Source organism: Alosa alosa, chromosome 22 (assembly GCF_017589495.1).
Source record: "Alosa alosa isolate M-15738 ecotype Scorff River chromosome 22, AALO_Geno_1.1, whole genome shotgun sequence".
Classification (NCBI taxonomy): Eukaryota; Metazoa; Chordata; class Actinopteri; order Clupeiformes; family Clupeidae; genus Alosa; species Alosa alosa.
The window spans coordinates 416675-437473 of record NC_063210.1 but is presented as its reverse complement, the minus strand read 5'-3'; the positions used below and the strand labels follow the sequence as shown (position 1 = coordinate 437473).

Sequence of the window (20799 nt, the reverse complement as noted above, 5' to 3'; positions counted from 1 at the left end):
ACAACCTGCTGCAGCAGAAATGAAAGGGTTAGCCCCGGGTTTTAATAACTTATTATGATGACCTGTCTGGAACTGAAGCAGGAATGGTTAGCATATTTCTAGGTAATAATACAAAAACCCAAGCAAAAGTAATGCAAATATAATACTAAAACACAACTTAGAACTAGGCCTACTTATGTACTCGTCCCACTAATGAGTTTGTTTATTTGTTTCCCCGACCAGTGCAGTAAAGTGCAAACACATCAGCATAAGATGACTCTAGATAGGGCTGAGCTCCGCTCTGGTAAGGTTAAATGGCGGATCATTTACGAGAGGATTTTGAGATGCACAGATTCCCAAATGAACGCATATCCACAGATTTTGTTAGAGTAGTGAAATACATTCACACCGCTGACATTATATTGAGGAAAAAGTATAGCCAACCAAGCTCAAGTAACTCAGTGTAGCCAGAAGGACCTTACGTAGGCCTAAATTAGGACTCAAATTATCGGCCAGAATAATATTTACTGATAATAATATTTTCATTTTTTCACTTATCGGCCAATAATATATTGCCACACTATTTGAGTTAAATGAGCATGGTGGTGTCTCGTAAGGAACCAACTGAAGGTCTTGGAATGGTTTTCTGAGCGTGTTTAGAGGCCCCAAAAGCAGTTAAATAGCTTGCCCCCATAGGTTAGCGTCATTTCGAAGCACTGGCAGCCAGGGCAGATCTGGGGGGTTTTGCTTACCGCAACACGGGGTGACCCCAAGCGTTTTCCATTTTGGGGTTAAAAATGGTTGGATTTCCCCTTTAAGTAAAATTGGATGATAGGCCTACTTAGAAGGCATGTAACATTTGGTAACTCTTAAGTCTTTCAATCACTTTAACACCTTGAACTTCTTTGAACAATGTTTTCTTTTGATGGGGTTACCTTATGCCGTTACAGAATACAGAATACATGTCCAGAAATGTAATGTGTAACTAGAGATGTAACGGTATGAAAATGTAACCTCACGGTTATAGTGACCAAAATTATCACGGTTTTTGGTATTATTGCGGTATTTTTAAGTTTTTTAAGTGTGTTCAATATGTTCAGAAAGCACTGATAGGCCTACACAAGCTGAAATAATTTCAAAAAGTGTTTAATTGGCTATGTGCTTATAGCTTAACTTACCCTACCATGACTTGGAGTTTAGTTTACTATTTCTATTATTTGGATTCAATGAGTGAGACCAAAGTAAGTGTTCGAAATACAACTTTAGGCTACTGTATAATATGAGCGGAATGGATTTAATGTGGACGCGAACATAAGAAGACGTGTAGTGGCTACATGATACAGTGCACGTTTTGCGGTGAAAATTTTCCGCCTTTTAATATCAGATGTAGTCTAATCCGAATCGCAGTTAAAACCATCAATTAGACAACAGAATCAGTAGGGTACCAGTTTTGTTTCATTGTACAAGGCCTACTGTATGTCAAAAGCAAGCTCGGATGAAGCTGGGAAGGATTAAACACACGTTTCCACACCGTGGTAATCAACTGTGATAACTGATATTTGAAATGAAAACTGTAATTGTTGTAGTCAACATTTTTATTGCGGTTTACCATTAATGTGTAACATATTCTGTTACATTGCTCAATCTCAGTAACGTATTCTGAATACTTGGATTACTTCCACATTGAATTGCATTTTATATGTGTAGGAATGTGGCCATCAAATCCTGCTAACTAAACAGGCTTATTCTGGTGTGTTCTTCTTTTCCAGCTGGCTGTGTTAGGCCCACATACTGTAGGAGAGTGTAAATTTGAACGTAAAGCAGGTTGACACAACTATAAAATAGCAAGGTGACCAGTAAAACTACAGCAGACGACTATGCTTCTTCTGCACTATATTTCTTGTCCTGCCTTTGCATCACCTGTCTATACTTTGTATATCACATTGCACTTTTTTGCTTTTTTGCACTTCTGGTTAGACGCAAACTGCATTTTGTTCGCTTTGTACTTGTACTCTGCACAATGACAAAGTTGAAACTAATCTAATCTAATCTAATTTAATCTAATCTCATTCAGGTTGGATCAGGGGCGTAGCCAGAAATTGTTATTAAGGTGTGCATGTGAGATTTCAGGTGGCCTCAACCCAGTAAAAGTGAGGGGCGCAGACATATGACCGGTGGGATGCAAATGACCTGGAAATGTAAACACTATACTGTATAGCCAACCAGTGCTCTCAAAATTAACGTGATCGTGTAATGACAATCAAAAATTGCATGTTAAGCTACTGGCAAAAATAATTTACTTTCAGCTGTACCATAATTCATTTTAGAACTTAAATGTAGGTCTAATTAGAACAAAGCCATAAGCTATTTGGCTTATTTAATTTTTCATTCTAACTTAGCCATAAGCTAAGTTAGAATGAAAAATTCAGAATGCAGTGCCTATTTTGGATATGGGTTTTATTGTAGGTCTACAAATGAACTAGGCTTTGTTTATTGATTAGCAAAGACTGTGTAACTGATTGGCCTTACATTCTAAATTTGCTGTGCAAACAATCATTTCAAGGTCTCAGATGGCGCATCCACAATGTGCGATGGCTGCGTTTTAACGGGTGCAATGTGAGGCTAGTGCAAGACGGCGGGGCTTGGATTTAAACATGGAAACAATTTCATCATGCTACTAGGATAAGCTATTATGGTTGGTTTGGCAGGTTAGAATGATAAGGACAGACAAAGTAATGGTAGGCATGAAAGTTCAATTAGGTGGGAAATATTTTAGGTGTGCCAGGCCGACGAATGGGTGTTGGGTATTGTGACTGATCACGCAAATATTGGGGCTTCTGGGAAATGCATGCAGTTGCCTTAATTTATTTAGAGAGTGAGTGAAACAGAGAAATATCGTCATGTATTCCATTGATTTCAACAATGTAACTATTCTAAATACCAACTATTTAAATTGTAACTGTAACGTTTACTCATTTACAGTTGCTCATGTACTCGGAATATGTACACCGGTACATGTATTCCGTTACTCTACAACACTGACGTTAAGTAGCTAACTGCAAACAATAAATGAATACTGTCAATTTGTTTTGGATACTGTGTATTCTCATGTGTTGGGGCTTTATAATCTGCTGGGCAAGAGTTAGAGATCTGGCTGTTGTTTACATTGTATTGTATAAATGTAAAATGTATTTACATTCTAACTAACAGCAAATAGTGTTTTGTTTATAGATTTTTCCTGGAAATACAGAGAAGGAGATCCCTGTCCTCAACAGTTTTCCTAAGCACATGGTTGCACGTTACATCCGTGTGAACCCTCAGTCGTGGCACGACAGTGGCAACATCTGCATGAGGGTGGAGATCCTGGGGTGCCCCATGCCAGGTTAGCTTTTTTATTTCTATGTATCCAGGCAAATATATTTTGAATTGTTCATTTAATAACTGTTGTAAAGCCACTTCTGAAGAAAAATAACCTGGATGCCTCCATGCTAAACAATTACAGGCCTATATCCAATCTATCTTTTATTGGCAAAATTATTGTAAAAGTAGTCTTTAATCAACTAACCACCTTCCTAACATCAAATGGGTATTTTTAATTACTTTCAGTCTGGTTTTCGGGCAAATCACAGCACTGAAACAGCTCTTATAGCGGTATAGCGGCCTTTAGAAGGAAAAAGTATTTTTGGGTGTTGGGCGCCAGACACTTACAAGAAGTGTCACAGAAAGAAATAGCATAAAAAGACCACTACCTCTACCAGATTTAACACAGCAGCTAGAAGGGACTATGCTAAACCTGTACGGCTAGCTCAGGTGAATCTCAGGAAAAGCAATAGGCAATAGAGACAGAGTCAATCATATACCAAGTGTATTAACCCTGAGCTTCAATCATCACCACGGGAATAATGACAAGATCCATATGAAAAGAAATAAGCTAATTGTGAAGCCAAAGTCCATCACTGGGATAACTCATAACTAGATGTACCGCAGAGCGGTACAAAATATGACCGCCGCCCAGTCCAGCACATTTTTTCCACAAAAATAAATCACACTGAAAGGCCTACAGTATATGATTCTGTCTCACTAAATTGCATTATCCACACTCAATTCTCACTGGTATCTGCTAGACAACAAGTACCAAAACATGATTAGTTCATAGATTTCACATGTAAAATTAATTTTATACAACCCCACCTCCATCTTGCCTGTTCATAATTCTGAGAAATTCTTGATTGTTTGTGTTATGTTTATAATAATAATAATAATAATAATAATAATAATAATAATAATAATAATAAGCTTTATTTGTATAGCACCTTTCATACACAGAATGCAGCTCAAAGTGCTTTACATTTGAAGCATGTAACACAATAATAGTCAGTCAGTCATTATCAATCACTTTTCTTTGCTGTTTATGATCTACTCAGCAACATATCAAAAATATAGAAAATGACATGTCATAAGACTGGCAGCCTTAACCCTCTTACCCCCACAAGCCGCCATATGGCAACTGTGGCAAGGAAAAAACTCCCATATTCCAGGAAGAAACCTTGAGCAGAACCTGACTTAATAGGGGAGCCCATCTGCTTCTGGCTGGCTGCCCTCAATAGTAGCAGATGTAGAATAATCTGAAAATGTAGTCTACAGGATAAGATGAGTTAACTAAAAGCTTTCCTGTACAGGTATGTTTTCAGATCTTTTTTAAAAATATTTACTGAACTCGCCTGCTTGATGTACAGAGGCAGGGTGTTCCATAGTTTGGGGGCATAATGGATAAACGCAGCTTCTCCACTTTGTTTGTGGAGCACTTTGGAGTGCGATTAAAAGATTAGAATTGGATGATCTAAGTTTCCTTTGTGGTTGATAAGATATTAAAAGCTCAGAGATATATGAAGGTGCTATGCCATTCAGAGCTTTGTAAGTAATTAACATAACCTTAAAATCAATTCTATAGGAAATAGGGAGCCAGTGCAGTTCAGCCAACACAGGGGTGATGTGTTCTCTCTTCTTAGTCTTAGTTAAAAGTATAGCCGCAGAGTTCTGTATGAGTGCCAATTTCTTTAGATGTTTTTTGGGAAGACCAGTGAAAAGTGCATTGCAGTAGTCTAACCTGCTAGTGATAAGCTAAGAAGGGCCGCACTTTGGCAATGTTTCTCAAGTGGAAATAGGCTGTCTGAGTAACTTTACTGATATGGGGCTTAAAACTTAACTCTGCATCTAGGATGACACCGAGGCTTGTTACTTTTGATTTGACCTGGTGTGCCAAGTTCCCCAGATTACTAAGAATAATATCTCGCTTTAGTTTTGGTCCAACCAGAAGTACCTCTGTTTTGTCATCATTTAGTTTCAAAAAGTTTTTGCTCATCCACTGATTAATGGAGGTTAGGCATGCAGTGAGGGAGCAAAGGCCATCTGGGTTATTTGGCTCCACAGAGATATACAATTGGGTATCATCTGCGTAGCTGTGGAAGTTTACATTATTGACTTATGACGTTTCCCAATGGAAGCATATATAGAGAAAATAGCAAGGGACCAAGGCAGCTCCTCTGGGCCACACCAAAAGGCCAGTCATGTTTTTCAGATACATGATCTCCTAGACTGATATAAAAATCTCTGCCAGTAATGTAGGTTTGAAACCAGTTTAGAGCATTAACAGAGAGACCCACCCACTTCGCAAGGCGGTGAATTAGGATGCTATGATCAATGGTGTCAAATGCCGCACTCAAATCCAGAAGAATAAGGATTGAGACTTTGTTTGAGTCGGTAGCTAGTCTGAGATCATTGACTATTTTTACTAGAGCCGTTTCTGTGCTGTGATTTGATCTAAAACCTGATTGGAATTTTTCAAGGATACTGTTTTCGTTGAGGAAGGTATTTAACTGATTACAAACAACTTTTTTCAAGTACTTTGCTCAAAAACGATAGATTTGATATAGGCCTGTAGTTGCTCAGATTGGTATGGTCAAGATTTGACTTTTTTTAAGTAAAGGTTTCACAACAGCGGTTTTAAAAGCAGTTGGAAATATACCTGTTTCTAATGAGGTATTTATTACCTTGAGAAAAAAAGGAGCTAAGCTATCATATACTTTTTTTGAGGAATGTAGTAGGGATTGGATCTAAAACACATGTTGAGGAGCGGTTTGAGTTATAATTTTACCAAGCCTCAGATTGAGTAATAGTGCTAAAGGACCTTAATTTTGGGGGGCTGTTTTTGGGTGTACTATCAAACATATTACTTGTGTTACCAATAGCCTCCCTTATAGAAATGACTTTGTTTTTGAAGAAGTCTGCAAATTCTTCGCATCTTAGAGAGGATGCCTGGCTGAGTGTATCAAAAGGTGTTTGATGCAATAGCCTATCAATGGTAGAGAACAACACCCTAGAGTTTCCACTGTTTTCAGCAATTTGATTGCAATTTCGGGATGAATTTTTGGAGTATGTAGTACTATATTAAAAGATACACAATGATGATCAGACATCTTTATATCATTTACTGATAAGTCTGTGACTTCTATCCCTCTAGAAATGACTAGATCGAGGGTGTTGCCAAGGTTGTGGGTGGGTCCTGTAACATGCTGCTTTAGCTCTAAACTGTCCAACACATTAAGGAACTTACTGGCTTTAGCATCAGTTGTCTTATTGACATGAATATTGAAGTCACCATTTACAATTATCCCATCATAGCTAGTGATGATGAGCGACATAAGTTCAGAAAACTGGTCGAGAAAGCCTGTCCATAGTTTAGGAGGGCAGTATAAGGTTAATAGAAGTACAGCTGGGTCAGCCTTCAGAGTGAGGGCAATATACTCAAAGAAAGCGAATCACCAAAGTTGACTTCGTGTGCAACTATATTTGTTTGAGAGAATGGAGGCAATTCCACCACCTCGTTTGCCTTGTCTAATTGAGTGGAAGAAATTATAATTTGGGGACAAGTCTCAACAAGAACAGCTTCGCTGTCTGAAGTCAGCCAGGTTTCAACAAGAAACAGAAAATCCAATTTTTTTTTCACTAATAAAATCATTGATTGCAAAGGTTTTGGTAGTAAGTGCACCTATATTTAGTAAAACCCATGTTAGCTGAAAATGCCTCTGGCTTTTGAGGAATATGCTGAGGTATGGAAAGAATATTTGTTAGGTTTCTAGTTTTAAATTTGTCTTTTCTTTTACTATAGGTTGGGTAGAAATCAACGTTGAATAGAACTATAAGCATAAGTCATGCTATTGCATGACGCAGCTTGATCTATGGTAGTAGTATTGTATGTTACCCTGCAGAAAACATTCTCAGACTCATCCACATGTATAATGCCATTCGAATCAATACCTGGGGGCGAATCTGTAATATTTTTCTACAGAATGTCAATGCCTCAGTGTGGACGCTTATGTTGTCAGAGAGTAGCCTGGCTCCATGTTGGTTTGGGTGGAGACCATCACGCTTCAGCATACTGGGCCTCCCAGAACAAGCCCCAGTTGTTGACATAGGGGATGCTTAGGAAGCGCAGTAGCGTTTGAGCCAGGTGTGGAGATCGAACAGTCTGGACCATCTCTCAGCACCTTTTCTGTAGGTAGGGAGAGGCCCAGAGATGACAAAGCGTTTTCTGTGCCCATCAGAGTGGTGATGAGAGTTTTGTAGTTTCCCTGCAGTGCTACTGACTGCTTATCTCTGATGTCGTTAAATTGCCCACGTGTACGATAATGTTGTTGACCTTGGTGTGGCAGGCCAGGATGCTTGGGAGTTTCTGCTGGATGTCAAGGACCTTGGCACCAGGGAAGCAGTAGACCTTGGAGGGACCGCTACATGATGGGGAATGCAGAGGTCTCTAACCATGGAACTGCCGATGACCAGGGTGGAGGTTGATGAGGTCCGGGGAGGAGGGGGTCGGGGGCCGACTTTGAGGAGGGACCAGGATGGTTGTCTCGGGGCTGGAGGGGCTCCTCATCCCTCGGTCAGAATGGCATAGCGATTTTCCAGTCATAGGTTGGGCTGGGCCTAAGTGCCGTCCGGACCGTCTGCCGTGCTTGTGATGCTTGCTTCTACGCCATGGCTCAGGCTGGTGTGGAGTGGAGCTGGCCAGCAGAGCAGGCTTGGTTCTCAGCAGAGGCCGGGGAGAGGCAACAGGGACAGAAGTTGCATTAGTGCATGGCATGGTTAAAGTATTGGAGGACAGAGGAAATCAGGGCATCTGGCATTTGTGTGTGTAAGAGAGGTAACGCTATTTCACGGAGAGAATGGTGTCGAGGAACTGTTCATCCTTCTCAATCTGATGGAGGGTCGCTATTCTGGCTTCGAGTTCCACTATCTTTTCGCTGAGAAGGACGCATGAGTCGCAGCCTGGTGCACAGCTGAGGGGAGGCATCGTGTCGCGGCGAGGGCTCGTCGGTGTCAACTGTCTTTTAAACGTTTGTTTGCTAGTTGGCTAGCAACAGCGATATCGTGCAGTTCCCTGATACCCGCTACCTGTGTTCGAGTTAAGTAATCTGAGAAGATCTCACTTTTATATTGAGTCACTAGTTTTGAGAGACGTTAGAAGGAATTTGATGCTTTCTTCTTCCAGATAGCGTTTCCTTGGCCCGGTATTATTTGCAGCCCTTGATACTGGCTTAAGGTTTAACGTTAACGTTTGACAGAAAAGTTTGGCGATCAAGGTTATAGAGTCCGATAATCCAAAGCCTCGAGCAACAACAGTTTATGCAACAGTTTGTTCACGAGATATAATCGGTAGCCAGTAAATCCGTAGAAAGTAGATGGTAACAAGGAGATTTAAGATAGTTTATGTTATGTGTGTGGGTGTGTGTGTGTGTGAGTGTGTGTGTGTGTGTGTGTGCGTGCTTGTGTGTGTGCCTGTGCATGCAAGCGTACATATGTCTACTGTGTGAGTATGTGTCATACGTATGATAACTGTGAATGTATGTGTGTGTGTGTGTGTGTGTGTATCTGTTTGTGCACATGTGTGCACATGAAATGGGTTAACATGACCCTTGGAGGCAAACATACGGAAAAAAATGGTCATCCTAGGCCCTACAGTTCTCAAGATATTCACAGAGAACTGTGTCTGCCCTACCCTCCTTCGGGGTCCAGTCCAGCGGGGGCTACAGATCAAAACGAAAAATGACGGTTCCATGCTATCCATGTGGGGGTACATGCCCACTAAGTTTTGTGTACCCCAGTCTTTCAGTGTCCCGTGAATCCTTGTTGGTGTACGTCACTAAATGTACACATAAATTATTTTATTGTAAGGCCCCCCCATGAACGAAAGTACACAAAACTTGGCATGCATTCGGAGGGTGTCATAATGATCCTACACTTTTAATTTTGTGCAGTTTTGACCTTGTCAGCCAGAGATATTGTGATGAAAACACCTAATTTTTTGCTTTTTAATTTTTAACTAGGTGGCGCTATACATGAAATAAGTGGTAATGGGATGGGTTGACATGTCTCCTTAAGACCAACATACACAAAAAAGGTGGACCTCCTAGGCCCTACGGTTCTCGAGATATTCACAGAAAACTGTCTCCGGCCACCTACAGGCCAGTTGGTGTATAGTAACATAAATTAATTTATTGTGTGGCCCCCCATGAACGGAATTCCACAAAACTTGGCGTGCATACAGAGGGTGTCATAATGATCCTACACTTCCAATTTCGTGCAGTTTTGACTATGTTAGGTTACAGATACCTTCAATTACAACACCTCATTTTTACTTTTTTGTGTTTAACTAGGTGAAATGGAATGGGTTGACATGGCCCCTTGAGATCAACATACAAAAAAAAAATGGTCCTCCTAAACCCTACGGTTTTCGAGGGGTCCAGTCCAGCGGGGGGGCTACAGATCAGAACGAAAAACGATGGTTCCATGCTATCCATGTGGGGTTACATGCCCACCAAGTTTTGTGTACCCCGGTCTTTCCCAGGCTCATGTTCATAAGCAGTACACAGCACAACTCACATTCATCACATAATACATTTCAGTTCAGCTATTAATTCACTCCAACACAACCAGACAAGGCACACCCGACACCTTTAACCTCTGAATGAGTTCAGTGACTGATTCGTCAATCACCAGGAAGATAATTGCAGTCAGTATGTAGCATCAGACCTTGAGAAAACGTTCCAGTGAAAGAAAGCCTATGTAGGCCTATAGTATCAGAATCCCCGAGAAAACGTTACGATATTGAAGAATCTATTTATAGTCTCTAAATCCCGAGCAAACGTTCCAGTGTAAAAGAGCCCATGTATAGTATCTGAATCCCCGAGAAAACATTACGATGTTGAAGAATCTATTTATAGTCTCTAAATCCCGAGCAAACGTTCCAGTGTAGAAGAGCCCATGTATAGTATCTGAATCCCTGAGAAAACGTTCTAGAATCTATTTATAGTCTCTATATCCCCGAGAAAACGTTACGGTCTGTATACAGAAACGTCGACCACAAAACAGCTAGGCCGATTAAACAGCGTGCGTGCAGCAATTAGTCACCTGAGAGAGAGAGAGCCAGTTCGCAGAGTAGTGTTAATTTTGTCACCTATTTTTAATTTAGTCTTAGTCTTAGTCTTGTGACGAAATGTCCTTTTTAGTCTTTGTCATATTTAGTCATTCAAATATCATTTTTGTTAGTCAAGTTTTAGTCAACTAAAACTCTCGTCATTTTAGTCTAGTTTTAGTCAAAAGAAAACTAAAGCTTAGTCAGTTTTAGTCAAAACATTTTAGTCTTTTTTTATAACAAATTATTTCTGATTACCATTTAAGTCAAATAGTGTTTCACACATCTCAATTTTCTAACAATATTGTGTGTCCACAGGGCTACTCGACTGTTATAATTACTCATTCTGATTTTTTTTGTCAGTCAGTACAGTGGGTCCCCGTTAAGTTTGGACGGGTTCCTTCATGAATCACGCACCCCATTTTCTCAGCAGAAATGGCACAAACTGCAGTTGACACAAACAACCACAAGGTGTCACTTGGGTGCCACTACTATTTTTGATGCGACTGACTTACTGCTTCCATGACACAGCGGGGGCACGGGAACTTAAATTGATCACGTTAGTTTAAGCTTACACTTGACAAAACATTCTAATATGAAAATGTAGATGCAATTGTTGTAAAATGGTGCAGCTCCTTTAAGAAAGCACCGTGTGCAGGGATGGAGAGAGAGAAAGCGAGAGGGGATAGGCCTATCTGTGTTAGAACTTAGCATGTGGAAAAAGTACGTGCTGTTGAGACTGGAGCGAGTCATATTCAAAATAATGCAAAAAAAAGCAATTATTCTCATTCATTGCAACCAAAGCATGCCTGCTTGCCGACGTTCAAACGAAAAATATATCAAAGCACCTTTTGCGTTTGAATGTAGCACGAAAAAATGTTTAAACAGCTGGACAAATGATTTAGCTAATTGATTATATAACCTAAACACCAGCAATTGTTGAACATTTACCTGTACAAGTACATTGACAGTAGCCCAGCCTAACAGCATGTTGTAGGCCTACTGTAGAAATTTCACTTAAATTGCAACCGCAACATGCCTGCTTGCCAACGTTCACACGACAACGAAAAAGATAATAAAACAAGAGGGTTGAGTCTGAATGACACTGGGTTGAGTTTTTAGACACGGAGTTTTTGTAGTTAAGAAATATTTTCGAATAAAAAAATGGTCATTCTTCAATCTCCTTCACTGACGCCTATGGAAAAGGCTTAACGTCCCAAAACAACGATCAATGATCATCAAATTTCTCTCTCACATTGCTCCTCATAACCATCTATAAAAAAGTGTTTTTTCTTTTCTTTTTGAGCACATCCGAATCCTAGGACATAACGCACTGGACCTTATAATAGGCTCGAGATATAATTCCAAAGGGGGCAGATAGGGGCCACTGCACTTAAAACTTAAAAAGATGAAGCTTTCCGAACTTTGAAATTGCGATCAGTGACTGGCATCGGGTGAACGAAGCTTTTCGAAGTTGAACAGGCTATTAAAAACTATTTGCGCACCTCCATGTCACAGGAGAGACGTGGGCTCTCCCTTCTATGAAAAAGACGTTAGGCTACCTGCAAACTGGCCTATGATTTCATTGCTGAGTTTGCGGCAAAGCAAGAAAATGTTTTTTTCCTGAGTCAGGATATGGCGAGTCAGTGTCATTTATTTGTCCAATGTTAGCCTATAGATACAGACCAGTACATCTTATCAATAGTTTGAATGTCGTGTGTGTTTCTGCTCATTGACAAATACCGTTTCAGCACAATGATTCATGCCCAATTAATTCCCCCTGTTAAAGTGTTCACCTTTGTTACACTATTTGGTTTCGTGATGTAGCCTATGATAAACACCATATGGCCAAATATGTGACTCAGCTAATGTTATAGGCTATACAATTGAATTTCCCCTCTTAAAGGCAAGCTGGTGTAGCTTATTAGACTAGGCTACTATTAAAATACACCGACGGTAGCCTTGGCTATGTGTAAAGTAAGCTATCGCATGATTTCATGCACGTAAGTGAAAAGGGCCTTGCATCTGTCAAGTTCACACAGGGCCTCGCATCCCCTTGCAACGGCCCTGCAGCTCCTCCTAAGACAGCGAGGAAAAAGTTAAAATACGCGATAAACCCGGGAAAAGTTGACAGGTTTGTTTCGGTCCCGGTGATTATTTGTGAAATTGTGCAAACGACAGCCTTTTCAAGGCATTTCAAGGAAGGAGTCGTAGCATGCAAGCTCCCAAATTGACCCAGTAGCCTAAGGCATCAATAAATTGTTGGGACTGGGGAGGGTCATGCGTTTTTTCTCAATCACTTTGGAGGGTCATAGAAAAAATTCTTGCTGGCGAGGGAGGGTCACGCTTTTTTGACTAACGCCCCAAAACTCCTCCGTAGCCCCCTTAATTAAATAAATAACGCCCCTAATTGATTAATAGCCTAGGCCTACACCAGCAATTGTTGAACATTGACCTGTACAGGACATTGACAGTAGCCCAGCCTAACAAGCAAATGTTGCAAAATACATCAAAAGACGAATTAATCAGAAATAAATAATGTAATCTGCATCGCTTTATTTAACAAACTGCAAGCAAAAAGAGCATTGAGTTCGCTGTAAGGCCAAACCCAAGAACAAAGCCTATCTGTTAAGGCAGTCGATAGGCTATATAACGAGCTGTGTGCCTGGAAAGACGATAGATGACGGCTCTGGTCATCCCATACCCTCCCCCACTTCCTGTAGTCTACCATTATGAAGGCCTGTAGCCTAAAACGACTTCGCCGCTTTGACATTAAGCTTTTTTCATCGCTAAGCCCTCCTCCCCCATCCCCTTCTTTCACAAGCAGTGGGGAACGGGCACAAAAGTAACACTTTTGGTAGACAAAGGAGGGTTCTCCGCGCTTCTGTCGCTTGGCCACAACCGTTGCAACCAGGCCAGGACAGATATTTTAGAGAGGAGATGTGTAAAGCTCAGATGTTTTTTAATTTTCTTTATTCTTCAGTAAAAGGTGCAGAACATTATTAAACTTTGACTAACATTTCGATGTGTCGATGTTTTTGACTAACTAACATCAAACGTTAGTCAAAGTTTAATAATGTTCTGCACCTTTTACTAAAGAATAAAGAAAAATTAAGAAGACATCTGAGCTGCAACCGCCTCCTTCTCTCTAACACTTTTGGCTTTGGCTAAATATTTCTAAAATCATTTGAGTTTCACTAGTCACATGTTTTAACAAGCAACATTTGTTATTGAACTAATAACAGACGGTGTCGAAAATTTACTTTATTTTCCATAATGGAGAAATAACATATGCAGAGTCTAACCAAGGTCAATCTTGCCAAAAAGCCCTCAAACCTGAAAACACATGAGGCAAAAGTGCAAAACATCACAAAACTAACTAAACTAACACGCCGCGATTTTTTGTATTGCAATCATTGTAGCCTACAGTTGTAACAGCGCGTGAACAGTCGCTTTTTACTCCCCGGATGCGCCATTATAAAGAACGCTTAACGGTCCCAAAACAGCTATCAATTAATCACCAAACGTCTCATAAACAAGTATTGCCAGGAGCAACACCTTGCAAAAAATGATAACAATAGGCCTTTATATGGCTCTGCTCCTGCCTAGATTCGAACTCAGAACTACCTGAAAGTTGCAGACCTGTTCTGGAAATACGTGCATTAACCCACTCGACCGTCAGACAACGCTATCTGCTTCGAGTAGGCCTATTGGGTAGGATTGTAGCCTACACTGGTTGCTGTGGCACAGTCTTGAGTGACCGAATTCGTTTTTCTTTGTCATATGAATGCTGTCATTTTGTTAACATTACTGTTAAGGAGATGCTGTAGGCAAAGTCTATATTTCAACCTCGTTAGTGTAGTAAAAAAAGTCAGAACTATTCACAAAGTTTCTGGGCAGCATATTTATGTTCTGTTAGCAAAGTTTAACTTCTCATGACTACCGACAAAGTAGCCTACTGCCAGCTGATCTAAGCTCTCATTTTAATACATTACTGAGAGACAGACACTGTACAATCAAGAAATCTTGCCACTGAATCCAAAACTATGTTTAACATTATGTACAAGGCTTAGGCTACAGCCCTTGCTGTCGAATGCGCCGTCTGGTTCGACCGTGGAACTCCACAGCGGACTATGCTGCCCCCAAGCGGCTGCAGTTGTACTTACATTTCACCATTTACCATGATCGTGAATGAAGTGTCAATTTTTAACTGGGACCCACTGTACATGCACAGGTAAGTCGAGCTACAGTTATAGCTCGGCTGGGATTTGGCCATAGACAGTAAAAGATTTGACTGGACCACTGTCATGATCTTCATAGACCAGTGTTTCACAGTGTGGTCCATGGGACCACTGGTGGTCCGCAAGCTATCCCAAGTGGTCCACGAGCAGACGTGGTAAAATATAATATAGATGAGTTGTTTGCAATATTGAACCATGTAAATTCAAACTGTTCTACAACACTGTCTATGTCAGATATGCCAGTTTAAATCATATGAATCCTCTGACACAATTAAATAAAGTGCAAAGACAATAAGCAAGGTGGTTCAGTGAGTATTGTGTAGGCTAATATACTGCTAAGTCTATTTTTTTTTTTTTAGCTAGGTGGTCCGTGCGTTTTTTATTGATTAGTTAAGTGGTCCTTAATCTGAAAAAGTTTGAGAAACACTGTCTTGGACCCAAGTATGAATGTTTTACTCCACCACGCTAGATGGCGATATGCGCCCAAACGCAACACAAACTCTCAATCTTAGCTAACTTGCTAGCGAACTTTCCATATTAGCTTACTTGCTAGCAAACTTTGCATCATCAGTGTGTAACTAGTTAAATAGTTGACATTACTTGCTGAAACTTTGTATGGACATTCTGGGGGATGTTAATTTGTATATGTATGAGAGAAGCTTCAACTTCTGGGTATGTAGCATTGTGGCATAAAGCCTAACTGGCAGAAATCTCCGGTGTTTTTGTTCCATGTAGTTTCCTGCTGCAGCCACAGGGTTTCAGCAACAGCACGTAGACTAGCCTACAGGAAAGCTGCTGCGCATGAACCATGAACTCATTCGGAATATTTTGAAAAGGTAACAGCTATTCTGTCTTCTCATTTTGTAGACGAAAATGGAAGAGAAATTTTATCTTAGTTTTTATTTCAAGCAAAACATTTTAGTCTCGTCTTTTTTCGTCAACAATAATGCATCTTAAGATAGTCTTAGTCAGTGTTTCAGGACATTAGTGCAGTCTCGTCATCGTCTCGTCGTAGTCATGGAAAAAAAGGTTGTTGACGAACATTTTTCCTCTCGTCTCGTCTGACGAAATGAACACTATCGCAGAGCAACACCCTGTAGTCCACAAGTGCTTCGGCAGCCAAGTTCCACGTTATAATCCGTTTGGACACCAGTCATCCCAAGTTTACGAGCCTCCGTATACTTTGAGCCGCTACTATTAGTGAGTCGTCCTAGTCTCACCCGCAAGCGAATTGGCCGCCAAACAAAAAGACTCTCGCAACAGGAAGTAAATGTGGCTATATTCTATGGAAGCCTACTAGGTCAATCACAGCCAGCCAATGACGTTTACTCAATCAGACTAATAATCAATAGGGACAAGAAAAGTTTAAGATTCAAGTAGCAAAAATAGCACGTTTATAAAAGAGAGAATATGAGAGAGATCAGCTTAAGTTTAGAAAACAGGCCTACTATTGCATAGTAAAGGATAGAGATAACTTACTATTAAAGAGAAATGGGTAAAGGCTGTTTTAAGAAAATGGGCGGGCATGGTGAAGGCTCCATGACATACGCCACACTCTCCCCCCCATAGAAAAAGACCCTGTGTGGATGAACTACAAAGCAACTGCTCCTGTATCTCAAAAACAGGAACTAGTTAAGGAAACCCCAGAAATTCCTCCTCTGAAGAGTCATCTTCTTAGTTTTTCTAAGAGTCTTCTTTCTTAGTTTTTGTTTTTGCTGTGTATCCAGTTCTTCAGCGGTGGGGTAACAAGCTCTGAGGTCTACCACGTTAACTGAGCGTGGGTTCTCTCCAGTCTCCTCATAAGACACAATATAATTAAGGGGTCCGATCTTTCTCACAACTCGGTAAGGTCCAATCCACCGAGGGGCAAGTTTAGAGGTAAACTTTCTCGCCGACTGGGATTGAGGATGATGACTGACCCATACTCGGTCCTGAGTTTTGTAACAGACATCTCTGCGGTTTTTATCATAATTCCTTTGTTGCCTGAGTCTGGCCTTGACCCTGCTATTTTCAATGAGTTTTAACATGGATTTCTGTTGGTCCACAATGTCATATGAGGGTGTCTCCGGAGGAGGAGTAGTCTGTAGAACGCGGTCAATGGGTCAATCAGACGTCTTCCCATGTGGGCCTCAGCTGGAGAGACTCCCAGTGACTCATGGACAGCGCTATTCAGAGCAAAACGGAACTCCGGCAATAATCCATCCCAATGGTTATGTTGTCCACCCACATATGATGCTAGCATGGTTTTTAGAGTACGATTCACACGCTCAGTGTAGTTAGTTTGCGGGTGATAAGCAGTGGTAAGCTTAGACACCACTCCCCAATGGGAACAAAACTCTTGAAAGAGGGAAGACACAAACTGAGTCCCTCGATCTGAAAGAATGAATTGGGGGACACCCCAGCGTGTGAAGGTATCTTTTCGAATGATTTGGGAAATAACAGGAGCAGTTGCTTTCCGAAGAGGGAAAAGCTCCACCCATGATGAGAAATAATCAACTACCACTAGTAGGTGCTCATTGTTAGAGGGGCTCCTAGGTAGGGGTCCCATAAGGTCCACACCCAACATCATATTGGGCTGTGGAGTTTTTTTCAAATTCAAGGCGAGGCTGGCTGATTTCAGTCTGTCAAAGATTTGCTGCAAGACACAAAGATGTTGTTTACTTGAACTGGAATATACAATTATATCATCAAAATAAACAAAACATATCTGTCCCCTCAGTTCCCCTAAAACCCTTTCCATAAGTCGTTGGAACGTGGCGGGTGCATTTTTTAACCCAAATGGTATTACATTAAAGTGGTAAAGACCAGCAGGAGTGACAAATGCAGTCATTGGTTTGCTAAGGGGGTCCATAGCAACCTGCCAATATCCACTATTGAGGTCTAGATTGGAAAAGATGGTCGCTCCAGACAAAGAGTCCAGGATTCCCTGAATGGTAGGCAAGGGATACGCATCACTTTCTGTAAAAGCATTTAGGCGTTGATAATCTATACAGAAACGATGACCACCATCTTTTTTGGAATCAGCACCACAGGCGAGGACCAACTTGAGTTAGAAGGTTCAACTATGCCTTAGCTCAGCATGTCATTGAGCTGCTCCATGACAATGTGCTGTTTAGTTGGTGACAGATGATAGGGACACTGTTTAATGGGAACCTGGTGCTGGGTGTATATGGCATGTTGAAGGACAGAAGTTCTACCCGGGGTCAAAGTGCACACATCATCATGGTTTTAAAAGAGTCTCTCTGATCCTCTTCCAGTATAGCATTCTCAATGGCTCTTTGCAGGTAAAAGGAGGCTGTAGGTTTCAAGGTCTCAACAGCAACGGGGGGAACAGCAGTCATAAGAGCAGAAGTTTTAGACTTAATACAAGTGTTTTTTTCTTGCTCAGGGCAATCAGAGTATGACGGATTTTGAAGACTCCAGCCAGACACATCAGCTGTCCCATGCTGGAAAAGATAAGGAAGGGAAGGGTCAGAAGACAAGTAATAGGACTGATCTCGAATGCACAGTTTAAGCCCACTGAAGTGCATAAAGTCGAAGCCTAGCACAACAGCAAAGGCCAAGCAAGATGCGGGTAGGACAGCCACCGGCAGAGGGACTTCCAAGTCATGGAACTGGATGGTAAGATCTACCCATCCCAGCGGAAAGGGGACCTTCCACCCAGGGCTTCAAACTCTCCTGTGAACAGGCCATCTTTTTCCAGAGGACTTCCTGAATCAGCGTATAAGTAGAGCCAGTATCCAGAATAGCTTTTCCCATCCATTGATGGATAGTCACTGGCACCAGGAGCTGACGAGGCAAGGGAATAAGACACGGGGGTGAGAAGGTCTCTTCAAGTACGGTCGTCAGAGAGGATTCAGGGACATCTGTCCCCACAACAGTGTTCATTCCTCCCCTTTTGTCCTGAGAGGCTTGCGCAGGTCCAGTGCCCTTCCTCTCTTTCATCTGCCCTTGGGAGTAGGATGGGCAGGATCCCGGAGGATGTTGGCCTTTGCATCTCCAGCACAATACAGTCTTCTCTGCAGTCTGTGTAGATCGGATGGTAGTGAAAGGACGACTTGAAGGGATACAAGAGGCTGAGCTAACTTGAGCAAGCTGTTGGTGATGTTCCCAGTCCTTTTCGAGCTGAGTGCCTAGTCTCACCATTTCCTCCACCTCTTTGACTCAACCTCGAAGTTGACTGACTAGGCGAGGGGAAATGTTTTTTAAAATGAGCTTGATGATCTCAGGCTCTGTAATCCCCGGTTTCCACCTCTTGCACAAGGCACGATAGTTATAGGCAAAGTCCCGGATAGACTCCGCCGGTCCTTGAACTCTGGTATGCACCCTCTCAGCCAACTCATCATCATAATCCTCCGCTAGGAAAGCAGAAATGAAACGGGTTTCAAAGTCAGCCCAGGTGGTTATGTATTCACGTGCAACATCCCACCAATCTCTGGCAGTTCCATACAAAACATTCCGCAATGTAGCAATGATGTCCTCATCTGGCAGAGGGTTCAGAGCAAGATAATCATGACACTTCTCAACATATCTTAAAGGGTCAAGATCATCCTCTTTCCTACCAAAGCAAGGAAACTGTATTTTGATCGGTGATTTCCCAACAAACATGCCTCTTAAATATCCTGACAGTGAAGGATTAGAAGGGGAAACAAAAACAGCTTCATCACAGCCAGGTTGAAGCTAGAAGGGACTAGGCTAATGCTAAACCTGTACGGCTAGCTCAGGTGAATCTCAGGAAAAGCAATAGGCAATAGAGATATACCAAGTGTATTAACCCTGAGCTTCAATCATCAGCAGGGGAATAATGACAAGACCCATATGAAAAGAAATAAGGTAATTGTGAAGCCAAAGTCCATCACTGGGTTAACTCATAAAATAATAATAATGAAAAGAAATCAAACAATTGAGTCAGCAGTCAATACGATTCCCACAAAACCCCAGGCTCATGTTCATAAGCAGTACACAGCACAACTCACATTCATCACATAATACATTTCAGTTCAGCTATTAATTCCAGTGTTTCCCCTACAATGTATTCATCAGCGGAGCAGCGCCGCTCCTGGAATTCAAGCGCCACTGCAAAAAAAGTTGCCTAATTAAAAAAAACACGCAAGAGAACTTCAGGAACATCTGCCGTTCGTTCAGGTTTGATGTCAACAAATAATAGTAGGCTAACGTTGAAGGCACAGTCAGGGATTCCACAGGAGATCACGCTTGTTTGTGGTTATGTTTAAGTTTATTAGCAGATGCAATTTTGTGCAAAAAAAACGTAGCCTACATTATGTTAACCAAGGAACCAAATTAAACACGCCAGCGAGGTAGCTCGCCCCTACCTTCAGTAGCCTATTCCCAGATAAATTCCACGCATTGCTTCGTTTTTGTTTGTGATCCAGGCAATGCTTTCAAGCCCTGTGTTGTTAAAATACCTAGGCTGTGAAACTAAGGTCTAGCTAGCCTATTGGTGGGTTAAATTGAATTTGAGTAATAGGATACGCAACCATATACACCTGGAGATAGGAATTACAAACTGTTGAGCTCACCAAAATTATAGAAATGATACAAGACACTTATCTCCTATAATCCAAGATCGATTTTCTTTCTTTCATTTCTACCAAATGACATGGAAAACATAATTCATTTCATCCACATATTCTTATGCACCATGCACAACAACACTACTAAATTAGCTTAAAACCGTAAGAATCAAGCAAGCCCCACGGGCCGTCACGGCCTTAAAGTGACAGGCACTCAATTCGACTTGCATAGCACCAATACAGTGTAATGACATGAAAGAGAAGTCTAGATAGTTTATACAGTGGGCAGTGCTTCGACTTGGCCAGCTTCACTCGCGGTCCGCACGTGGGATCACACGGTATCACGCAACTTTAATTTGTATTTTTCCAGTGAGACGCTGCAACAACCCAAACAACCGGTAGATGGCTCAAGTGAGCAGGGTGTCTCGTAAAAAGAAATGGAGCCTGGAAAACCCTACACAGACTTCACTACAGACTTTAGCAGACTGGTTTAGAAATAATGTAATAGCCAGAAATATGCCTGCCCTGCCCTAATAAAGAAATATTTGGTTAACTGCGAGTGAATCCCGTTTGC

At 41.4% G+C, this 20799-nt stretch overlaps 1 protein-coding gene across 1 annotated transcript in view; it reads left to right on the top strand.

Moving 5' to 3' along the window:
* The window catches only part of LOC125287565 (inactive carboxypeptidase-like protein X2), a gene marked incomplete in the record, with an annotated part of 196546 nt that overhangs the window by 63662 nt on the left and 112085 nt on the right, over window positions 1-20799 (top strand). The window contains 1 exon segment of the mRNA XM_048233475.1: window positions 3211-3361. Coding sequence (XP_048089432.1) covers window positions 3211-3361 — 151 coding nt within the window.